At 52.9% G+C, this 16,314-nt stretch overlaps 1 protein-coding gene across 5 annotated transcripts in view; it reads right to left on the bottom strand.

The window, feature by feature from the left end:
- Aldh1l1 (aldehyde dehydrogenase 1 family member L1) overlaps positions 1 to 16,314 on the bottom strand; it is a 49,276-nt gene that overhangs the window by 32,054 nt on the left and 908 nt on the right. For 2 of the 5 annotated variants that reach the window (XM_042273640.2, XM_076567325.1), the window contains exons 2-8: positions 10,245 to 10,394; positions 7,811 to 8,045; positions 7,000 to 7,165; positions 4,486 to 4,587; positions 3,764 to 3,853; positions 2,709 to 2,846; positions 316 to 441 (exon numbers count right to left, since the gene is read on the bottom strand). In XM_042273640.2, the coding sequence (XP_042129574.2) occupies positions 316 to 441; positions 2,709 to 2,846; positions 3,764 to 3,853; positions 4,486 to 4,587; positions 7,000 to 7,165; positions 7,811 to 8,045; positions 10,245 to 10,371 (984 nt within the window). In that variant the 5' untranslated portion in view covers positions 10,372 to 10,394. Of the gene's footprint in view, positions 1 to 315; positions 442 to 2,708; positions 2,847 to 3,763; positions 3,854 to 4,485; positions 4,588 to 6,999; positions 7,166 to 7,810; positions 8,046 to 10,244; positions 10,395 to 15,125; positions 15,224 to 15,823; positions 16,129 to 16,314 lie in introns of those variants that run through there. The other 3 variants (XM_042273638.2, XM_042273639.2, XM_076567324.1) reach the window with 3 other exon arrangements.

Below are 16,314 nucleotides of genomic sequence, written 5' to 3'. Positions count from 1 at the left end.
CATTTGGGTGTTACTGTGTTAGTACCCTCTCCGGGCCAGTTCCAGACCACACACTGATCACCGGTGATGGGGTTAAGCCCCTACCTCTTTTATTACAAAGCTGACAATTTCATTTGTTAATTATTGGGAGTGAGTGCCTAAAGAGCCAGATCCAGGGGACCCAAATCCCAGGGGCCCAGGGACATCAGAAAGTGGACAAAGCCAATGCCATCTCCAAGGCCAGTGCATATTCCCAACTCCAGGGAATGTGAACACACCACATATGTGCAGCGTACAACCTTTTGACTGGATGGTACCACTGAAGGTGTCTCTTACCCGCACAGCCTCTGCGGTGGCTAGCTCTGCCTCTGTCAGCTCCAGGGCACTGCTGGCAGACCCTTTGAAGAACTGGGAGGCTGGCATCATCTTGCCATCCTCCAGCTGGATGTTCTTTACCAGCAGCTGCAAAAGGGAGAAGTTCAGTAGGACCAAGGCAGGTGGGGATCTGAGCAGGGCATTCACACTCTCCCTCCAACCCTCACCACCAAGAGGGAGCAGGGAGCCCAGGTAAATGACAGGAGTGTTTGGAGCTGAGACACACTGTCCTAGGGACATGGTAGAAGCCACATAGCCTGTGCCTGCCCTTTATCCTAATTGTCCATCACCTACCACATTGTGCTTGCTTCCTAGATTCTCTGTGTGCAGTGTGTGTGTGTGTGTGTGTGTGTGTGTGTGTGTGTGTGTGTGTGTGTGAGAGAGAGAGAGAGAGACAGAGATAGAGAGAGACAGAGAGAGAGACAGAGAGAGAGAGAGAGACAGACAGACAGACAGACAGACAGACAGACCCAGGGTCTCCCTCATGTCAGGCAGGCCCTCATCACTGAGTGCCACAGGCCAGGTGCTTTCTTTTGTTGAGTGATGTTATTTCTATTAAAAGGACAGATCCTTATCAGAAAAAAAACTACTTGCAGAACTATTGTGAAAGTCAACTGAGTAAAAGATGGATCATTAATCATGTGATCACTCCCAGAAGCCCACAGAAACATCTAGAGGACACATGTCTGTCTGGGAGGCAGCAGGAGAGAGGAAGGATACAGGAGAGTCCTGTAAGCCTATTGCCTGCACTCTTGTGAACAGCACTCCAGGCAGAGCCTGGCTCTGGCTCTGTGGAGCTTGTGGGGCATGTGCAAAGCGCATGGAGCCACCCTTCAATGGAGACAGGCCAGCTCATCCAAAATTATTTATCTTGTTTCCCCGCTTCTAAGATTTGTCAAACAATTATTTATGAGCTGACGGGGTTCAAATAGCTCATACAATACATTATAAAATCTGGCAAATCTGAGGTGGATATAAGAATATTTTAGAGCCACACTCTGTACCTGTTATAGTCCAGGCAACCAGGGCTGGATACAGACTATTAGGAGATGTTCTAGAACTTTTGGCAAGCAGAAGGGCAGCTAGACCCAGCAAGCAAGCCTGAGACATGCTTCCTGAAGGCTTCTGTGCTCTGAGGTTTGTATGGGTACAGTGGCAGAAGCAGCCAGGGCCCTGGAACCTGCCCCTCCTGAACATGAATACCAGCCTCAGCTGCTGCATGGCACTGGCCACCGGCAGCGTACTGCACACTCCCAGTTCCTGCACTGGATGGGAAAGCACCTGTGACCAGAGAAGCCAAGGACTCCACACTATCCCAAGGACAAGAACAACAGATGCTGGCTGATGTTCACAGGTGCAGGGCAGAGGCAAAGTCAATGTATCCTCAGAGACACCTGGATCAGACAAGCCCATCTCCGACCTCATGACTGCTGAGCCTGTCCCTCACAGCCTCATGGGGTTTGCCCAGAATGTTTCTGAATAATCATTTGCGGGAGAATTCCCCTCTTAGATGCTATTTCTAGGGACCTCAGCATGAAGGAGAGCATCAGTCTAGACATATCCATCATGCACATCTGAATGCCCATCCTCTGTTAAACAGAAGCTGTCACACAGCCTTGGCTTCTCTGGAGGCATGTAAATGCTGAGAGAGAGTCACGTCAGTCAGCACAATTCTCCACACTTCACGCTACCCACATCCACACTGTCAAGGTTGCTAAGTGTTGGAAACTCTGTCTCTCCTCAGCCCAGTATCTCATGTGAACAGAGTCTCAGGGTCACAACAGCCTCGGAGTCAGAATTTAGGCTCTGAAGCCCAGCTCTGCTACTGACTAGCTCGAGTGACCTTAGGCAATTTTTTTAAGTCTTTGCATTGTAGTTTGCTCCTCTGGAATATGCAAATAATATCTACAATTATCTCATGGGGCTACTGATGAAATGTAGTGCCTATTCATTGTTTTAAAACAGCGGTTGGTATCTAAGTACACTTCATTCAATTCAGTTACTATTCTGATGTGCAAAGTCCAATCATATCCACCAGAGTCCAGCAGTTGTCTGTACCAAGTCACTATGCCATCCCCATTCAGTGAGAGGAAAAGTGAGGCCTACAGGTTTAATGACCTGGTCTTGATAACACATGCAAAGTCCAAGGCCAGAGCTACTCCAAAGGACTTCTGTCACACGGGATGTCCAGCCTGTGCTCAGATTGGGGCTGTTCCCTTGACTCTTGGTTCTTCCTGTTTCTTCCAGGGCAGCCTTGGGTCTTCCTGTAGGGCCTTATCCCAAGGACAGCAGTGTGGGTGACCTTGACCCTGTGATGTAGGCAAGTGACGCACAATAGTGTCCTGTCACCTTACCATTTTATCATCATTCCCGAAGAGGATGAGTCCTGCTTTGGTGACCAGGCCTGGACGATGGGCTCCTGGGATGGGCAAAGGCTCTCCCTGGGCCACCAGGCCTGAAGTGTTGAGTGTTGAGTTGAAAAATGTCAGCTTCTGTGGAGTCAGAGAAGCCAAGAGACAACAGGTAAGACGAGGCCCTGCTGCCTGAAGCCTAGCTACAGCTCCATAGGGCTGAGAAGGCTAAGTGGTACCGGCGGGTGGGGTGGGGAGGTTGGTGTGACCCTAGAGTGTGCAAGCCTGACTGGGCCTAAGACCAGCCTCTGGGGGAAACAGAGAGACCTGGAGGAACTGTGATCAACACAGAAGGCTGAGTAGGTCCCAGACCCAGTCTTTGGGGACACAGATGAGACCCAGAAAATCTGAGGACCTGGATACCTCAAGCCTCAGGCATCCTTGAGACCTTTGCACTGACTCAGTGCCTCAGACCTCAGGGGCACAGACCCCCAGAAAATTTTCTCAAGGTTCCCCATGAGGTCACTGACCCAGCTGGCCGCTGCTGCAGATAAACCCACCAGAGCAAAGGGTCGGGCGTCAGTGCAGGAAGCAAAGAGACCTCTGCATGGTTTTGTAGGGAGCTGGATCAGGGAACTGGACAGCCGATCATGTGGACATCAGGCTGACCTTGAGGGGTGCACAAAACCTGCACCTCCCTATCCTAAGTCCAGCTGCTGCCCAGCCTAGCTCAAAGTAAGTTGTCTCTCCCCTGGGGCAAAGTCAAAGCCTGGCCTATGGCATCTGAGAGCACAGAGGTGAGGCTCAAGCTACTCAACAACCAATTCAGCAGGTCCAGGGCTGCAGCAGGTGCCCGGGGCCACCAATGGCAGCAGACATCGTATTTTAGCTCTGAATGGTCCAGGATCTCCTAGTCCTGGAGAAGGGGGCATTTGGGAGGAGGTAGAATTAGGGCTATAGAATGTCTCAAGCATTTCACACCTAGTGGGCAGCTTTCTAGCTGGCAGGGTGGCGGCATACAGCGTCTCCCACTGAACACCAGCCTCATGGGAACATACCTGCCCACAGGCCTCTGTCCAGGCACCTGGCACTTTGTCATTCCCACGGATCCAGTTGTGGATGGCCTCTGCTGGCTGGTCCCAGTTGATCTGTGGAGACCAAGGTTGTTGTATCCTCAGCTAGCCTTTTGAAGTCCCCTGAGGCCTGCGGCAGAGTGGGCCTAGCCTTGCAGGTAGGGTCTGGGCTTCCTCCTAGACCTGGGCCTGAGTGCAAAGTGGGTGCCCTGGTCTGGGGCTCTGACCCCAGGTCTCTCCCAGGCTGCACAGCCTGTAGAATGGCTTTGGGAAGAGGCTCTCTACTGTTGTCAAGGTGGCTGAGGCCCTCAGAGTCTCCAGGAAGAGTGCCCAGGCCCATCCTGCAGAGCCCCACCACAGCATCTTCATGTATCCAGGGCTCACGCAGACCTCCTTACAGAGACAACCAGTCCCAAGCGGGGGCAGCCGCGGGACTGCTACCCACTGTGGCTCCAAGAAACCTCTCAGACAACATCTTGGAAATGCTGACACTATGGCTGGTATATGCCCATAGGCCTAGTTCTTCTCCCTCCCTGGAGCGATGCTTGCTCCTTCTACTTAAAGAGAGTCAGGACACTGTTGCCTGCACGTCCAGGTGACCCCACCCTCCACGGCTGTTTCTATCACTGTCAGCTGTGCCCTGCTTCCCTGAGCCACTGCACTCCAGCCACTCACAGGCGTGGTGGGTAGCCGGGCCTGCTACTCACCCTGGCCGTCTCCTTCTTCTGAATGCCCTCATAGGTGGCTCCTTCCTCAGGCTGGCGGATACGGGGTGCTGTGCCCTCGGCGATCAGCCGCACAGCCTGCACCTGCAAGGAGACTCCACAGTCAGCTTCCCCAGCCTCAGGGTCCTGCCCACACCAGCCCTGGTGCTCACACTGCGGGGACCCGGAAACCCTACAGCATGGACACAGGGCGTGGGTGATGGTGTTTGTGGAATGACACACAGACCATCAGCAGCACCTCACGGCCTTAGCTTACATGGGCCTTCTAGATCTCTAGGTGAGGAAACCGCCAAGGCCCACCGGGGATAACAGACGCACAGCTTGTGTGCCGCTGTCCAGAACCATCTTGAAGGAGAACAGATCCCGAGCCCTGATGTGGGCTTGGGCATCTGCAGAAAAGGAGCTTCTCTGGGGTCCAGACTGAGGAGTGATGAGGAGCCTGCAACCCACCCTGAGGAGCACCCAGGGGAGGTGTTGTCAAGAAACAGTGTCTGGGCCTCGAGAGGGTGCTCAGCAGTCATAAGCACCGGCTGCTGTTACAGAACATTTGCTTCCACTGTGTGAAGATGTGTCACTGTGATGGGTTTAATAAAGAACTGAATGGCCAATAGATAGGCAGGAGAGAATAGGTGGGACTTCCCAGAGAGAGAGAGAGAGAGAGAGAGAGAACTCTGGGAAGAAGAGAGGCAGAGAGATGCCAGCGAGACTCGAGCAAGTTGGCTCGAGTACGGAGGAGAAGAAACCAAGCCACGTGGCAGAAAGTAGATTAATAGAAACAGGTTAATTTAAGTTATAAGAGCTAGTTGGGAAAAAGCCTAAGCTAAAGGCCAACCTTTCATAATTAATAATAAGTCTCCGTGTCATTATTTACAGGCTGGTGGTCCTGACGAAAAAGTACTATTTTAGGCTGCTCTTATAAAAGGACCTGGGTTCAATTCCCAGCACTCACGTGGCAGCTCACAACCTCCTGTAATTACCGTCTAGGGAATCTGATGCTCTCTTTTGATGTCCATGGTTCACATATACACACGCAGGCAAACACTCATACACACAAAATAAATAAATAGAAAAAAATAAAGAAAAGAAATAGGGTATCAGAAACTATAATGCAGAGCTGTATTGTGGAATATGCCATAGTGATTAACATGGGCTGTGTTTGCACAATCCTGTACAATGGCAGTTCCTGGGGACTTCAAAGATGAGTGTGTGTGTATGTATGTGTGCGTGCGCATGTGCGCGCCCAATGCAGGGGATAGAACATGGGCTCTCCCCCATACAAAGAAATCACTGTACTACAGAGCTACCTCCTGTCCCTACATTTCTATGTAAATTAATCATAACTAATTTAAATAGACACATGTGAGCAGAGGTAGCCATGGACACTCGAACTCTAATGGCTATCTGAGCCATTGGCTATGGATTGTGAAATCCTCTTGTCTCAGGCTCAGTATTTGACAAGGTAGCTTTGCTCACCATGGCTTAACACAATGAAAACACTAAAGGCGAAAAGGCAGCTGATGTGAAAAAGGACTGAGGTGAGGGGGCAGATGGCCAGGGGCTAGTCGTGGTGTCTGGTGACTGGTACCTTGCTCACTGCCCTATGACAAGGGCTTTTTGTCTGGAAACTTCCTGGCCCAAATATCAATGGCTTTGGTCCTCTCTCACTAATGTGCCCTCCAGGCTAGAGCAACAGCAGCCTGCGCAGATAGACATGGCCTGTAGGATGTCCCTGGGGACACCGGCTACGTGTGGCACCAGAAAATATTTTCACCAGATTGTGCTGTTCTTAAATATGCCTCAAATAAACTATTTGGGGTCAGACTCTCAACACTGGCTACTGAGTCCTATTTTTCCTTCTTGCCTCCCCGGATGGACACTCTGATGGCCGTGGTGTTTGCAGAGACTTCCACAAATCAGAGTACTCCCTTGCCCCGGCCAGTGACTGGGTCAGGAAAACCACATGACCCTAAGCTGACCAATCGGAGCTTTCCTTCATCTTTCCCCCTTGTATCTTGGAGAAGTGGGGTTTGTCGCCCCATGGAATAGGGAACTGAAAACTTGGACTTAAGACTCAATGATCTTTCATCTCATGCAGCACCTGACCTGAGGATAAAATGAACTAAACCGAAAAGGGACCAAATTGTGGGGTGTGACAACCCAGAGACACAGAGGGAGCTTTGGGGCTCAACAACACCTGGCCCAATGCTGCCTCTGGCCTTGTCTAGCCAATGGCCCCAACCAAACGTGCCCCTTTGGGCTAAGGCCCTCTTGAGGTGGGCTCTGCTCACTCTGCCCACAGTTCCTTCATGTTCATACCCCATCTCTTTGAGACCCTGAAGAGCCCCCCTTTCACGAGTCCTGAAATTGAGGGTGGGGTGCCTGGCCAGTGGGGATCAGTACCTACATCCAGGGAAGGTCAGAGGAGCCAAGAATGGAGAGCCTGTGTCAGGGCAGGCATGAGGTGGGAGGGCAGGGGTGGCCAGCCCTCAGCCTTACCATCCCTTTGATGCCCTCTGGGAAGAGGAAACGGTTGTACAGGGTGCTCACGGTGTCATCCGGAAGCACCTCACACTCCTTCTGGAGCAGAAGGTCCCCAGTGTCCAAGCCATCATCAGCCCAGAAGATGCTGAAGCCTCCTTTCTTATCCCCATGGATGAGGGTCCTGGAGGGCAGGAGGGAAATGTTAGTCTGATAGAAAGGGTCACAGAGGGCACCCTGGGAGCTGCCCCTTGGCCCCTGCCACCCTCCAGGAGGCCACCTCCTCCCCAGGAAGGGCTGACACCTGCTCCTAGAGGAAAGGGAAGACAAGAAACTGTTTATGACCACCGAAAGCTGTGCTGCCTCAGGGAACGGCCCCACGACAGGGACAGGTTGGGTGGGCATACAGAGCCCTGCCCTCTTGCAGCCTCCATGATATCCTAGTACACCTCCCACCCCCGCTTGCACCCTCTGCCCTGTCCCAGGTGCGACACCAGCAGAGCTGTCGTCCCCCGCTGCAGCAGAGCATGTGGTCTCTTTTGTTTTCAAGACAGGGTTTCTCTATGTAGTCCTGGCCGTCCTGGAACTTGCTCTATATAGCCCAGGCTGGCCTCAAACACACAGAGATCTGCCCCCTGAGTGCTGGGATTAAAGGTGTGCACCACCCACCACCTGGCAAGCGTGCTGTCTTAACATGCCCCCACTGTGGTTCAGGGTGACACACGGCAGAGCAGGGCAGGCACCCATGCGACGCCCTTGACCACCCTAGAGGGATGCGTCAGGCAGAGCAGTGTGACATGCCAGGCGGATGGAGTGGGTCCTGTCTTACCAGTTGATGGCCGAAGCCCCTCGGTGTCTGGGTAGCAGGGATGGGTGGTAGATTATGGAGCCGTGCTGGGGGGCGCTGATGACTTCCATGGGGATGAACTGGCTGCAGAAGGGCAGCACATTCAGCTCTGCACCCAGAGCCTGGTATTTGGCCACCACCTCGGGCAGGGCCTGACCTCGAGCCCGCCACCGAGGGAACTTGAACACAGGCACGCCATCCTTCTCAGCCACCAGGCCTGCGGGGAGAGCAGGCAAGTAATGGTCCTCTCTGTGCTACCCACACACTGTCCAGCTGTGCCCCCCACCCAGAGAAGTGGCTCCTGGCCTGTCCTTGGTGTCCTTTCCCTTCCTGTTCCCACTGCCCAGCAAGGTTCTACCAGGATTCGGGTGGGGCACTGCTAGCCAAGGGTGAGTGATGGGCAGGGACTTTCCTGCCTGGATGCTACCTCCTGCGGAGTACTAAGGCCTCTTGTGCCTCCCCTGCTCAGGCCCCACAGGTCCCCAACAGCCACTGTCCTCACAGTCCTCTCCAGAGGCCCAGCCATGTCCAACACTGTGTCTTTCTCCGCTCCCTCACCGTCTCTCTTTTTCCTCCCTTCCCTTCCCTCTCCTCCTCAGATCTCTGTCTTGGACACTGGGGTCCCTGGGAACCATAGTTCTTGTCAGCTGTTCCCTCACTGGGAGGAGGTGAAGAGGCAGGAGGGAAGAGAACAAGAGGGCTGGGAAAGGCTTGGTCCTTCCTGTGGGGATCCTGTCCTCTGGCCACCACGGGAGCCCAATGCCTCGCCGAAGCCACAGGAGTCCCTTCCCAGAGCAGCCGCTGAATCCCTGTTCCCCGTCTGCAGTATAGACATTCTGCTCCTCACACCTGTGGCCCAGAAGCCCGAGCCCGGCCTGCCGGGCCCCTCCTGCCTCCTGACAGGCCTGAATCATAGGCTCCATTTCCTATGCGGCCCAGCCCCTCCTGTCCTCAGCCTGGTGGTAGCAGCTGCCTCTGGAAGGCACAGCCCCAAGCCTGCAGGACTGTTTCTGGCCTTCAGTACTTCAGTGCTTATGAACATCTTTCGCAAGTCTCTCGAGGGAGCTCCCTTGACGGGCCTGACCCTGCTGTCCGTCCTCATCTCTGCCATCATGTCCTGACGTGAGGGCTGATCTTCATTGTCAAGGTCACTGGGTTTGGAATCAGTAGGAGGGTGTTTCCGGGGTGTTAACTGAAAAGAGGAGACTCCCCAGAATGTAGATACACCATTCCAGGTGTATGGTCCCAAGGCTGAATAAAAAGGGGGTGAAAAAGGAAGCCAGCATAGCCGGGCAGTGGTGGCGCACAGCTGAACACCAGGACACATCTCTGTTCCTGATTCAGACGCAATGTGACCAGCTGTGAGGAGAGGAGGTCAGAACATACTTCCAAAGCAGCCTCACTGTGGCCAGTGAGACACTCCTGCAGGCCATCTGTGGTCCCCATCAGGCTTGGGCTGGTGCTGGGAGCAAGAATTGTCTAGTCACGGCTAGTGTCTATTTGCAAAGCTCAGGCTGTGGGGTCATGTATACCATGCTGTGGGGTCATGTATACCATGCTGTGGGGTCATGTATATCATGCTGTGGGGTCATGTATATCATGCTGTGGGGTCATGTATATCATGCTGTGGGATCATGTATATCATGCTGCAGTCAGGTACAAGGCTGAGGCTAGGCAGGCCACAGCAGTGTTAGGGCAGAGTCCAGGGGTTTGGAATGCAGCTGCTTGGTCTGCCCTGGATCTGGCTGGCCTCTCAAAGCCTCCCTGCTAACCTCAGTTTCCCATGTTAAGCCGCGCCCTACAGTCCTTCTCCATCAGGTCTGACAAGGGCTGATGAGCGGCCGGAGGGTCTGTTCACCATATGGAGGCCCCAGCATCCTGTGTACTGAGCGCCTGCTCCAAGGCAAGGGTCCAGGACTGTGATTTTCAAGTGACTCCTCCCCCGGGAGGTAGCAGCACCAGAAAGATGCTGAAATGGAAGTCTCTTAGCTCCACCCACTTTACTGTACCAGGAACCCTCCAGTGAGCTGAGCACTCGGGCTAAGAGAGCCCCAGCAATGGCGACATGAAGCATGTCCCCTGAGCCCTTGAGAGCCTAGATGCTTGGGGTCAGAGAAGTTCGCAGAGGTACATAGGGCAAGATGGGCTTCTCCATGGCCCTTGCTCAAGACACAGATCCTACACCAGTCAAGTGTGTGTGTGTGTGTGTGTGTGTGTGTGTGTGTGTGTGTGTGTGTGACTTTATTCCAGGACGGTCCAGCAGCCACTTGGCATCAGAGTGGAAAGTGTGTAGGTACTCTCCAGCAAGGGCTGCACCGTGAGACCCCACACTTTACCACCTGCCCACTATGGGGGCCCCTGCCCAGCAGGTGGGCTTCCCTCCACCCTCCTCCTTGCCCCCCGAGCTGTTACTCACCCAGGGGATCTGCTTTCCCATCCTTGTCTGGGATAGTGAACACACCCACCACCTCATGGCCCTCCTTCCTTAGCTGGCAGTAAACCTCCTGGCCAAACAGGCTCTGCCCGATTACCGCGATCTTCATGGCGACAGAGGGGTGAACAGCACCTGGAGAAGGGGCAGCCGAAGAGTCAGAAAGGGCTCTCTGAAGTCAGGGGAAGCCATCCAGGTTCCAGCAGGTATGTCCCCTGCCTTGGTCACCGTGGGGGCTCCATGACCAGCAGGCGGTTTCAGGAAGATTGCCACTATGCAAGGGGCCGGGGGGACATGGACACAGGTAACCCTGACATCTGTGAATGTGGAGACTCTGATGACTGTAGCTTTAGGGGTCCCTTCATTAATCCCGGCAAACTGTCACGAAGCTGGTGCAAGTCCTAGGAGACATTTTAGAATATACGGTGGAAGTGACCAGTTCTGGGACCTTGGTCCAGCCACATTAGCCTCTGTCCCCTCACGGTTCGTGAGAAAGCCACCATACTTCTCTTGAGGCTACACCAGGCTTATTGCAGAGACCCAGAAGCCACAAGAGGGGCAAAAAGGAGCCTTGCTTAGCATCAGCCTCCACAGCACAGGGTGACTGGGTTGGGAGGGGCTGCCAACGGGAAGGGCTGAGGAGAGGGCCGGATGGAATGAAGCAGAACTCAGGGTCAATGGCTACTAAGTTCAGCACCTTCCTGCCACTCATGTCTGCAAAACCTGCGGTACTTGCTGGTGTCTTCCCTTAAACTGTCCATTTACCACATCTGCATGGTGTAGGAAAAGTCTGCCGTGCGGACGTCACACACTCGGTGCAGAAACCACAGGGGTGAGGTAGCCTCATGAATTTCCACACGCACAGCACGCTGCTGTGACCCAGAGATGCTGCTGTTCACTAAACACCCAGAACTCCGACAGCTCGGAGCAGCGGCGCCTCTCTGTCTTGGCCAGCCTCACATGTGTGCCTTTCAGACCCAAAGCCATGCCTGCTTCCCTTCCCCTCCCTGGCCTGTGGGCGTGAACCTTCAGAGGTCAGTGTGTGGACATGTCATCAGAGGCCAGGCTGGCTCACAGGTTGCACAACCTTCATAAAAATCAAGTCCAAATGGATCACAGACCTGAGGTTATAAACCTCTGAAAGATAAAAAGAGGAACGTGGACAGCCTCGGGTTCATCAATAACTTTCAAAGCACAGCCCAGGAGGGCTCATGGAAAGATAAATTAAGTCCTACTTCAAACAGTTTAATATTTCTACTTTCAAAGAACTCCATCGAGAAAATAAAATGAGAATCCATAAACTGGGAGACCTAAGAGTGAACAACTGACCCTCCTGACTCAGTCAGGAGGGAAAACAATTAAAATGTGAGCTAAGCCAGGAGTCCAGTCGAGGAGAGAGAAGAGGGATTCTATGAGCAAGAGGCATCAAGATCAGGATGGGGAAACCTACAGACAACCAGACCAAACCAGTGGGAACTCATGAACTTTTGACCAACAGCTGTAGAGCCTCCATGGGACTGGACTAGGCCCTTTGAATAAGTGAGACAGTTGTGCAGCTTGATCTGCTTAAGAGGCCCCCTGGCAGTGAGATCAGGATCCATCCCTGATGCATGAGCTGGCTTTTTGAGCCCACTACCTATGGTGGGACACCTTGCACACCTTGATGCAGGGGGATGGGCTTGGACCTGCCTCAACTGAATGTACCAGGCTCTGCTGACTTCCCATGGGAGGCCTTACCTTGTTGGAGGAGAGAATGGGGGAATGGATTAGGGGGAGGGAGACTGGGCGGGTGGGAGGAGGGAAGAGAGGGGGATCTGTGGTTGGTATGTAAAATGAATAAAAAAATTTCTTAATAAAAAAATAAAATGTGTGCTAAAGCTCTCAATCAGCAAACTGCAGTGCCCATGGAGGCCAGAAGGTGGCATCAGAGTCCCCTGGGGCTATAGCTGCAAGAGGTTGTGAGCTGCCTGCCTTGGGTGCTAGAAACAGAACTCAGGTTCTCTGCAAAAGCAGCAAGTGGTCCTAACCGGTGAACCACCTTGCCAGTCTCCAGCATTCTTGTTCTAATGCAAAGTTCATTTTAACCGCCAGTTCCAGAAGCCACTCTGTGCTGGCTAGTTTTATGTCAACTTGACACAAGCTAGAGTATTAAGGAAGAGGGAGCCTCAATTGAGAAAATGCCTCCATACCATCCGGCTGTAGGCAAGACTGATTTTCTCAATTAGTGATTGATGGGAGAAGGCCCAGCCCATCGTGGGTGGGGCCACCCCTGGGCAGGTGGTCCTGGGTTCTATAAGAAAGCAGGCTGAGCAAGCCATGAAGAGCAAGTCAGTAAGCAGCACTCCTTCCATGGCCTCGCATCAGCTCCTGCCTCCAAGGTTGCCGCTCTGAGTTCCTGACTTCCTTCAATGATGAACAGTGACGAAGAAGCCTAAGTCAAATAAACCCGTCCTTCCCCAAGTTGCTATTGATGATGGCGTTTCATCCCAGCAATAGTAACCCTAACTAGGACACACTCTCGTAGATATTTCTTCAAGTGGACAGAAAAGCAATGCCCACATGCAAATGTTGACAGCAGTATTACTTAGAACTGTTCAAACCTGGAAGCAACTATGACACCCATTAGTGAGTGAATGAAAAAAAAAACCTGTGGTGATGGGGTTCAGATAATGGAACGTAAGCCAGAATTGAGAGGACATGTGCCAGGAAGCTGTGAAAAGATACTCAGGAAACCTAAACGCAAACCTCTGAGTGAAGGACTCTGCAAAGCTGCCATCCACGATGATCACAAGTGCTCAGCACCGGGAAAAGTCAACCCAGAGCATCAGAGACAGTGAAGGATGAGCAGTCGCCAGGGCTGAGGAGAGACCCCTCCCCCATGGCATCTAAGACTACAAGAGGGGAGACATGCCTTACACACTGCCCACACATGAAGCTCACACACACACACACACACACACACACACACATACACACTGAGAGAGCCCCACACAGAATATGGATCTGAGGCCATCACACCACACTGGCATCAGCTCACACGTTGTGGTAAATGTTTAACAAAGGAAGCATGGGCAGAATGAACATATGGGAACCTGGCTCTGCCCTCAGTTTTTCCACAAACCCAAAACAAACTCTGAAAGTTGATTATTAATTGAAAGAAACAAATATAGCTCTCCAGCCTACATTTTGCTCCAAAAAGTCCAGCTGGGTTCAAAATAAACATTTCACACAAGGTACAGGAAGAAAACATAATAAGGGTAAGAAGGTAGCTCAGTTGATCCAACGCCTGTCTAGCATGCTTGAAGCACTGGTTTCCGTCACCTGCTCCACAGAGTCCACGTGTGCTGGTGCAGGAGGTAAGCACAGCTCTCTAAAGCTGGAAGCAGGAAGATGGGAGTTCAAGGCCATCCTCAGCTACATAGAGGGTTTGAGGCCAGCCTGGGCTACATGAGAGCCTGCCTCAAAAATGGAGAAGAAAGAAGAAGAAGGGAAGGAGGAGGACACGTGGGAAGAAGAGGGGGAGAGAAGGGGGAGAATGTTAGAAAATATTGGTGAACAGTGGGCTTTACAGGCCTGGCTCCAACAGTGGAATGCAAATTAAACATGATAACTTTTCACATATAAAGCACACTTTACTAAAAGGAAAAACTTACAGCCAACAGACAAAAACATGTTGCAATCACAGCTAATGAAATTGGAACATTTCTCTAAACGCAGAGGCAAACACAGTCCACATTCCTCCTGTAAAACTGACAGGTACCGAAGATAACATGGATACCCAGCACTGGCGAGGTTCTGGGAAGACAGCAGCAAGCGAAACTTCTCTGCAGGGAACATGAGAGGTGGCTCCGCCCTGGCTTGGTGTCTCTCTTATAAACCATGGGAGGACCAGAGGACATCGGGTGGGCTTTACACTGCAGTGTCTTGCAATGCTTAGGCCATGCCATTAGGAAACTGCCATTGGCAAACTGTTGCTAGCTGGGAACATATAAGCCAAGATGCTCCAGCAGATGACTGGAGCTCACTGCACTTTCCCAAAGCAGTGTGTGTGGTATGATGTGGTGTGTGTGTGTGTGTGTGTGTGTGTGCACATGTGTGTGCTGTGGTGTGTCTGTGGTATGATGTGGTGTGTGTGTGTGTGTGTGTGTGTACATGTGTGTGCTGTGGTGTGTCTGTGGTATGATGTGGTGTGCGTGTGTGTGTGTGTGTGTGTGTGTGTGTGTGCGCGCGCGCACATGTGTGTGCTGTGGTGTGTCTGTGGTATGATGTGGTGTGTGTGTGTGTGTGTGTGCGTGTGTGTGTGTGTGTGTGTGTGTGTGTGTGTGTGTGTGTGTGCTTGCCTCTGTGTGTGTGTTGTTTTCTTTCAAGGGAGTTTCAGTGCATAGTACAGGCTGCCCTGGAATCTCTCCTCCTCCCACCTCAGCCTCTTGAGCACGGAGATTTCAGATCTGTGCTACCATACCCGCCTCCTCCACCCCTGCTGAACAGCCATTATTTACAGAAATATCAAAGGAGTAAAATACAAGTCAACAAAACCAAACCCCACTTTAGGCTGCAGAGGGGCAGTCGGGATCACTGCAGACTGGCCATTATCACAGTTCAGGGACAAGGAGGTAGATGGAGGAACGTGAAGTGAGGACCCTCACTTAAAGTTTGCCTTTGGCTACAGAGACAACATGGGAGGGGCTGTAGGTCCCCAAGGATATGGACTGCTGCCTCCCAGCCCTGTCTTGTGTTGGGGCACAGGGGCTGCTGTGGCCTCAGACCTTCAGGGACTCAGAGGGTTCCTGCTCTGCGGGTCCCCACTTCCAGCCCCTGGGTCAGGAGAGCAGAATGGCAGCAGGGGCCCTTCATTCTATAGCTTACTGCAATCCAGCCTGGGAGCATGGTCATGGTTCACCCACATCTGCCCAACGCAGACCTTCTCATATGACAGCGTCTTTGCCACAGCTCCCAGCAGGGGATGGGCCAAGATCAATCAGACACTTCCGTGATCCTGGGTGTGGCTACAGGGTAAAGGTAGAGCAACCTGGCTCTCAAGCCTGCAGACTTCAGCTGTCACCTTCCCTGGGTCTCAAGGGCCCAGGGAAAGTATGACTGTGCTGTCTCCTGGGCATGGAGAACTTATCTAGACAGAAGACAGTCCCAACACTCACCACCAGCTGCCTAGGACCAGAATTCTCCAGCAACCTCAGGAGTTGCACACTGTTGTGTCCCGTCTAATCCAGACCTGTCTCTTCCTCCCCCGTTTTACAGACTAGAAGCCAAGATTTAGCAGCACTTCAGAAACTTCCCAGGGCATGAGCAGGGCTTGGTAATGCACTCCTTTAATTCTAGCTCTCCGGAGGCAGAAGCAGACAAATCTCTGAGTTCGAGGCCAGCCTGGTCTAAAGAGCTAGTTCCAGGACAGCCAGGGCTACTCAGGGACACCCTCCCTCCAAAAGAAAAGGAAAGAAAAAGAAACTTCCCAGGGCAGGAGCTATGGTTCCAGGGTTCAGCGCCTGCCTGCAGCGGAGAGGCTCTGGGTGCAGTGTTCAAAACAACAAAAGCAAAAAGAAACTTACCCAAGGTCAAAGAGGGGGAGTAGGGAGAACAGGGTCACGGGCCCAGAGCCCTGGGCTTGGAACCCAGCAGTACCTGCTAGCTGCGAGAGTCGGCACGGGGCAGCAGCGAGCTCCCAGACCCGTGCTCAAGCTCGGGTCTACGGTGGAGCGGGTTGGGGTCAGCGCGCCTCCTCCACTCACAGAGGAGGGGCAGACACCGGGGACCCGCCCACCCCGGACCTCTCCAATCACAGGACGCCCTCAGGCCAGGCCTCCAGATATGACCAATCAGAGGATCCTTCTCCAGTCCGGAGAGTGGGGAGAGGGCTTTGGGAAATGGACGACACCCCCAAGCGGTCCTTTCGCAGGTGCCCCGCTACCCAAAGGGCCCCAGCTTCCCCTTCTGCAAAATGGGCCGCCAATGCCTACAAAGCACCATGCAGCCACCGGCTCGTCCTCCAAGGGTTGAGTACCCTAGCTGGGTTGGAGAACTCCCCACCCCCAATTCAGGC

This window comes from Peromyscus maniculatus, chromosome 3 (assembly GCF_049852395.1).
Source record: "Peromyscus maniculatus bairdii isolate BWxNUB_F1_BW_parent chromosome 3, HU_Pman_BW_mat_3.1, whole genome shotgun sequence".
NCBI classification, from domain to species: Eukaryota; Metazoa; Chordata; class Mammalia; order Rodentia; family Cricetidae; genus Peromyscus; species Peromyscus maniculatus.
The sequence above is the reverse complement of the archived record's forward strand: the minus strand, read 5'-3'. Positions and strand labels throughout refer to the sequence as shown.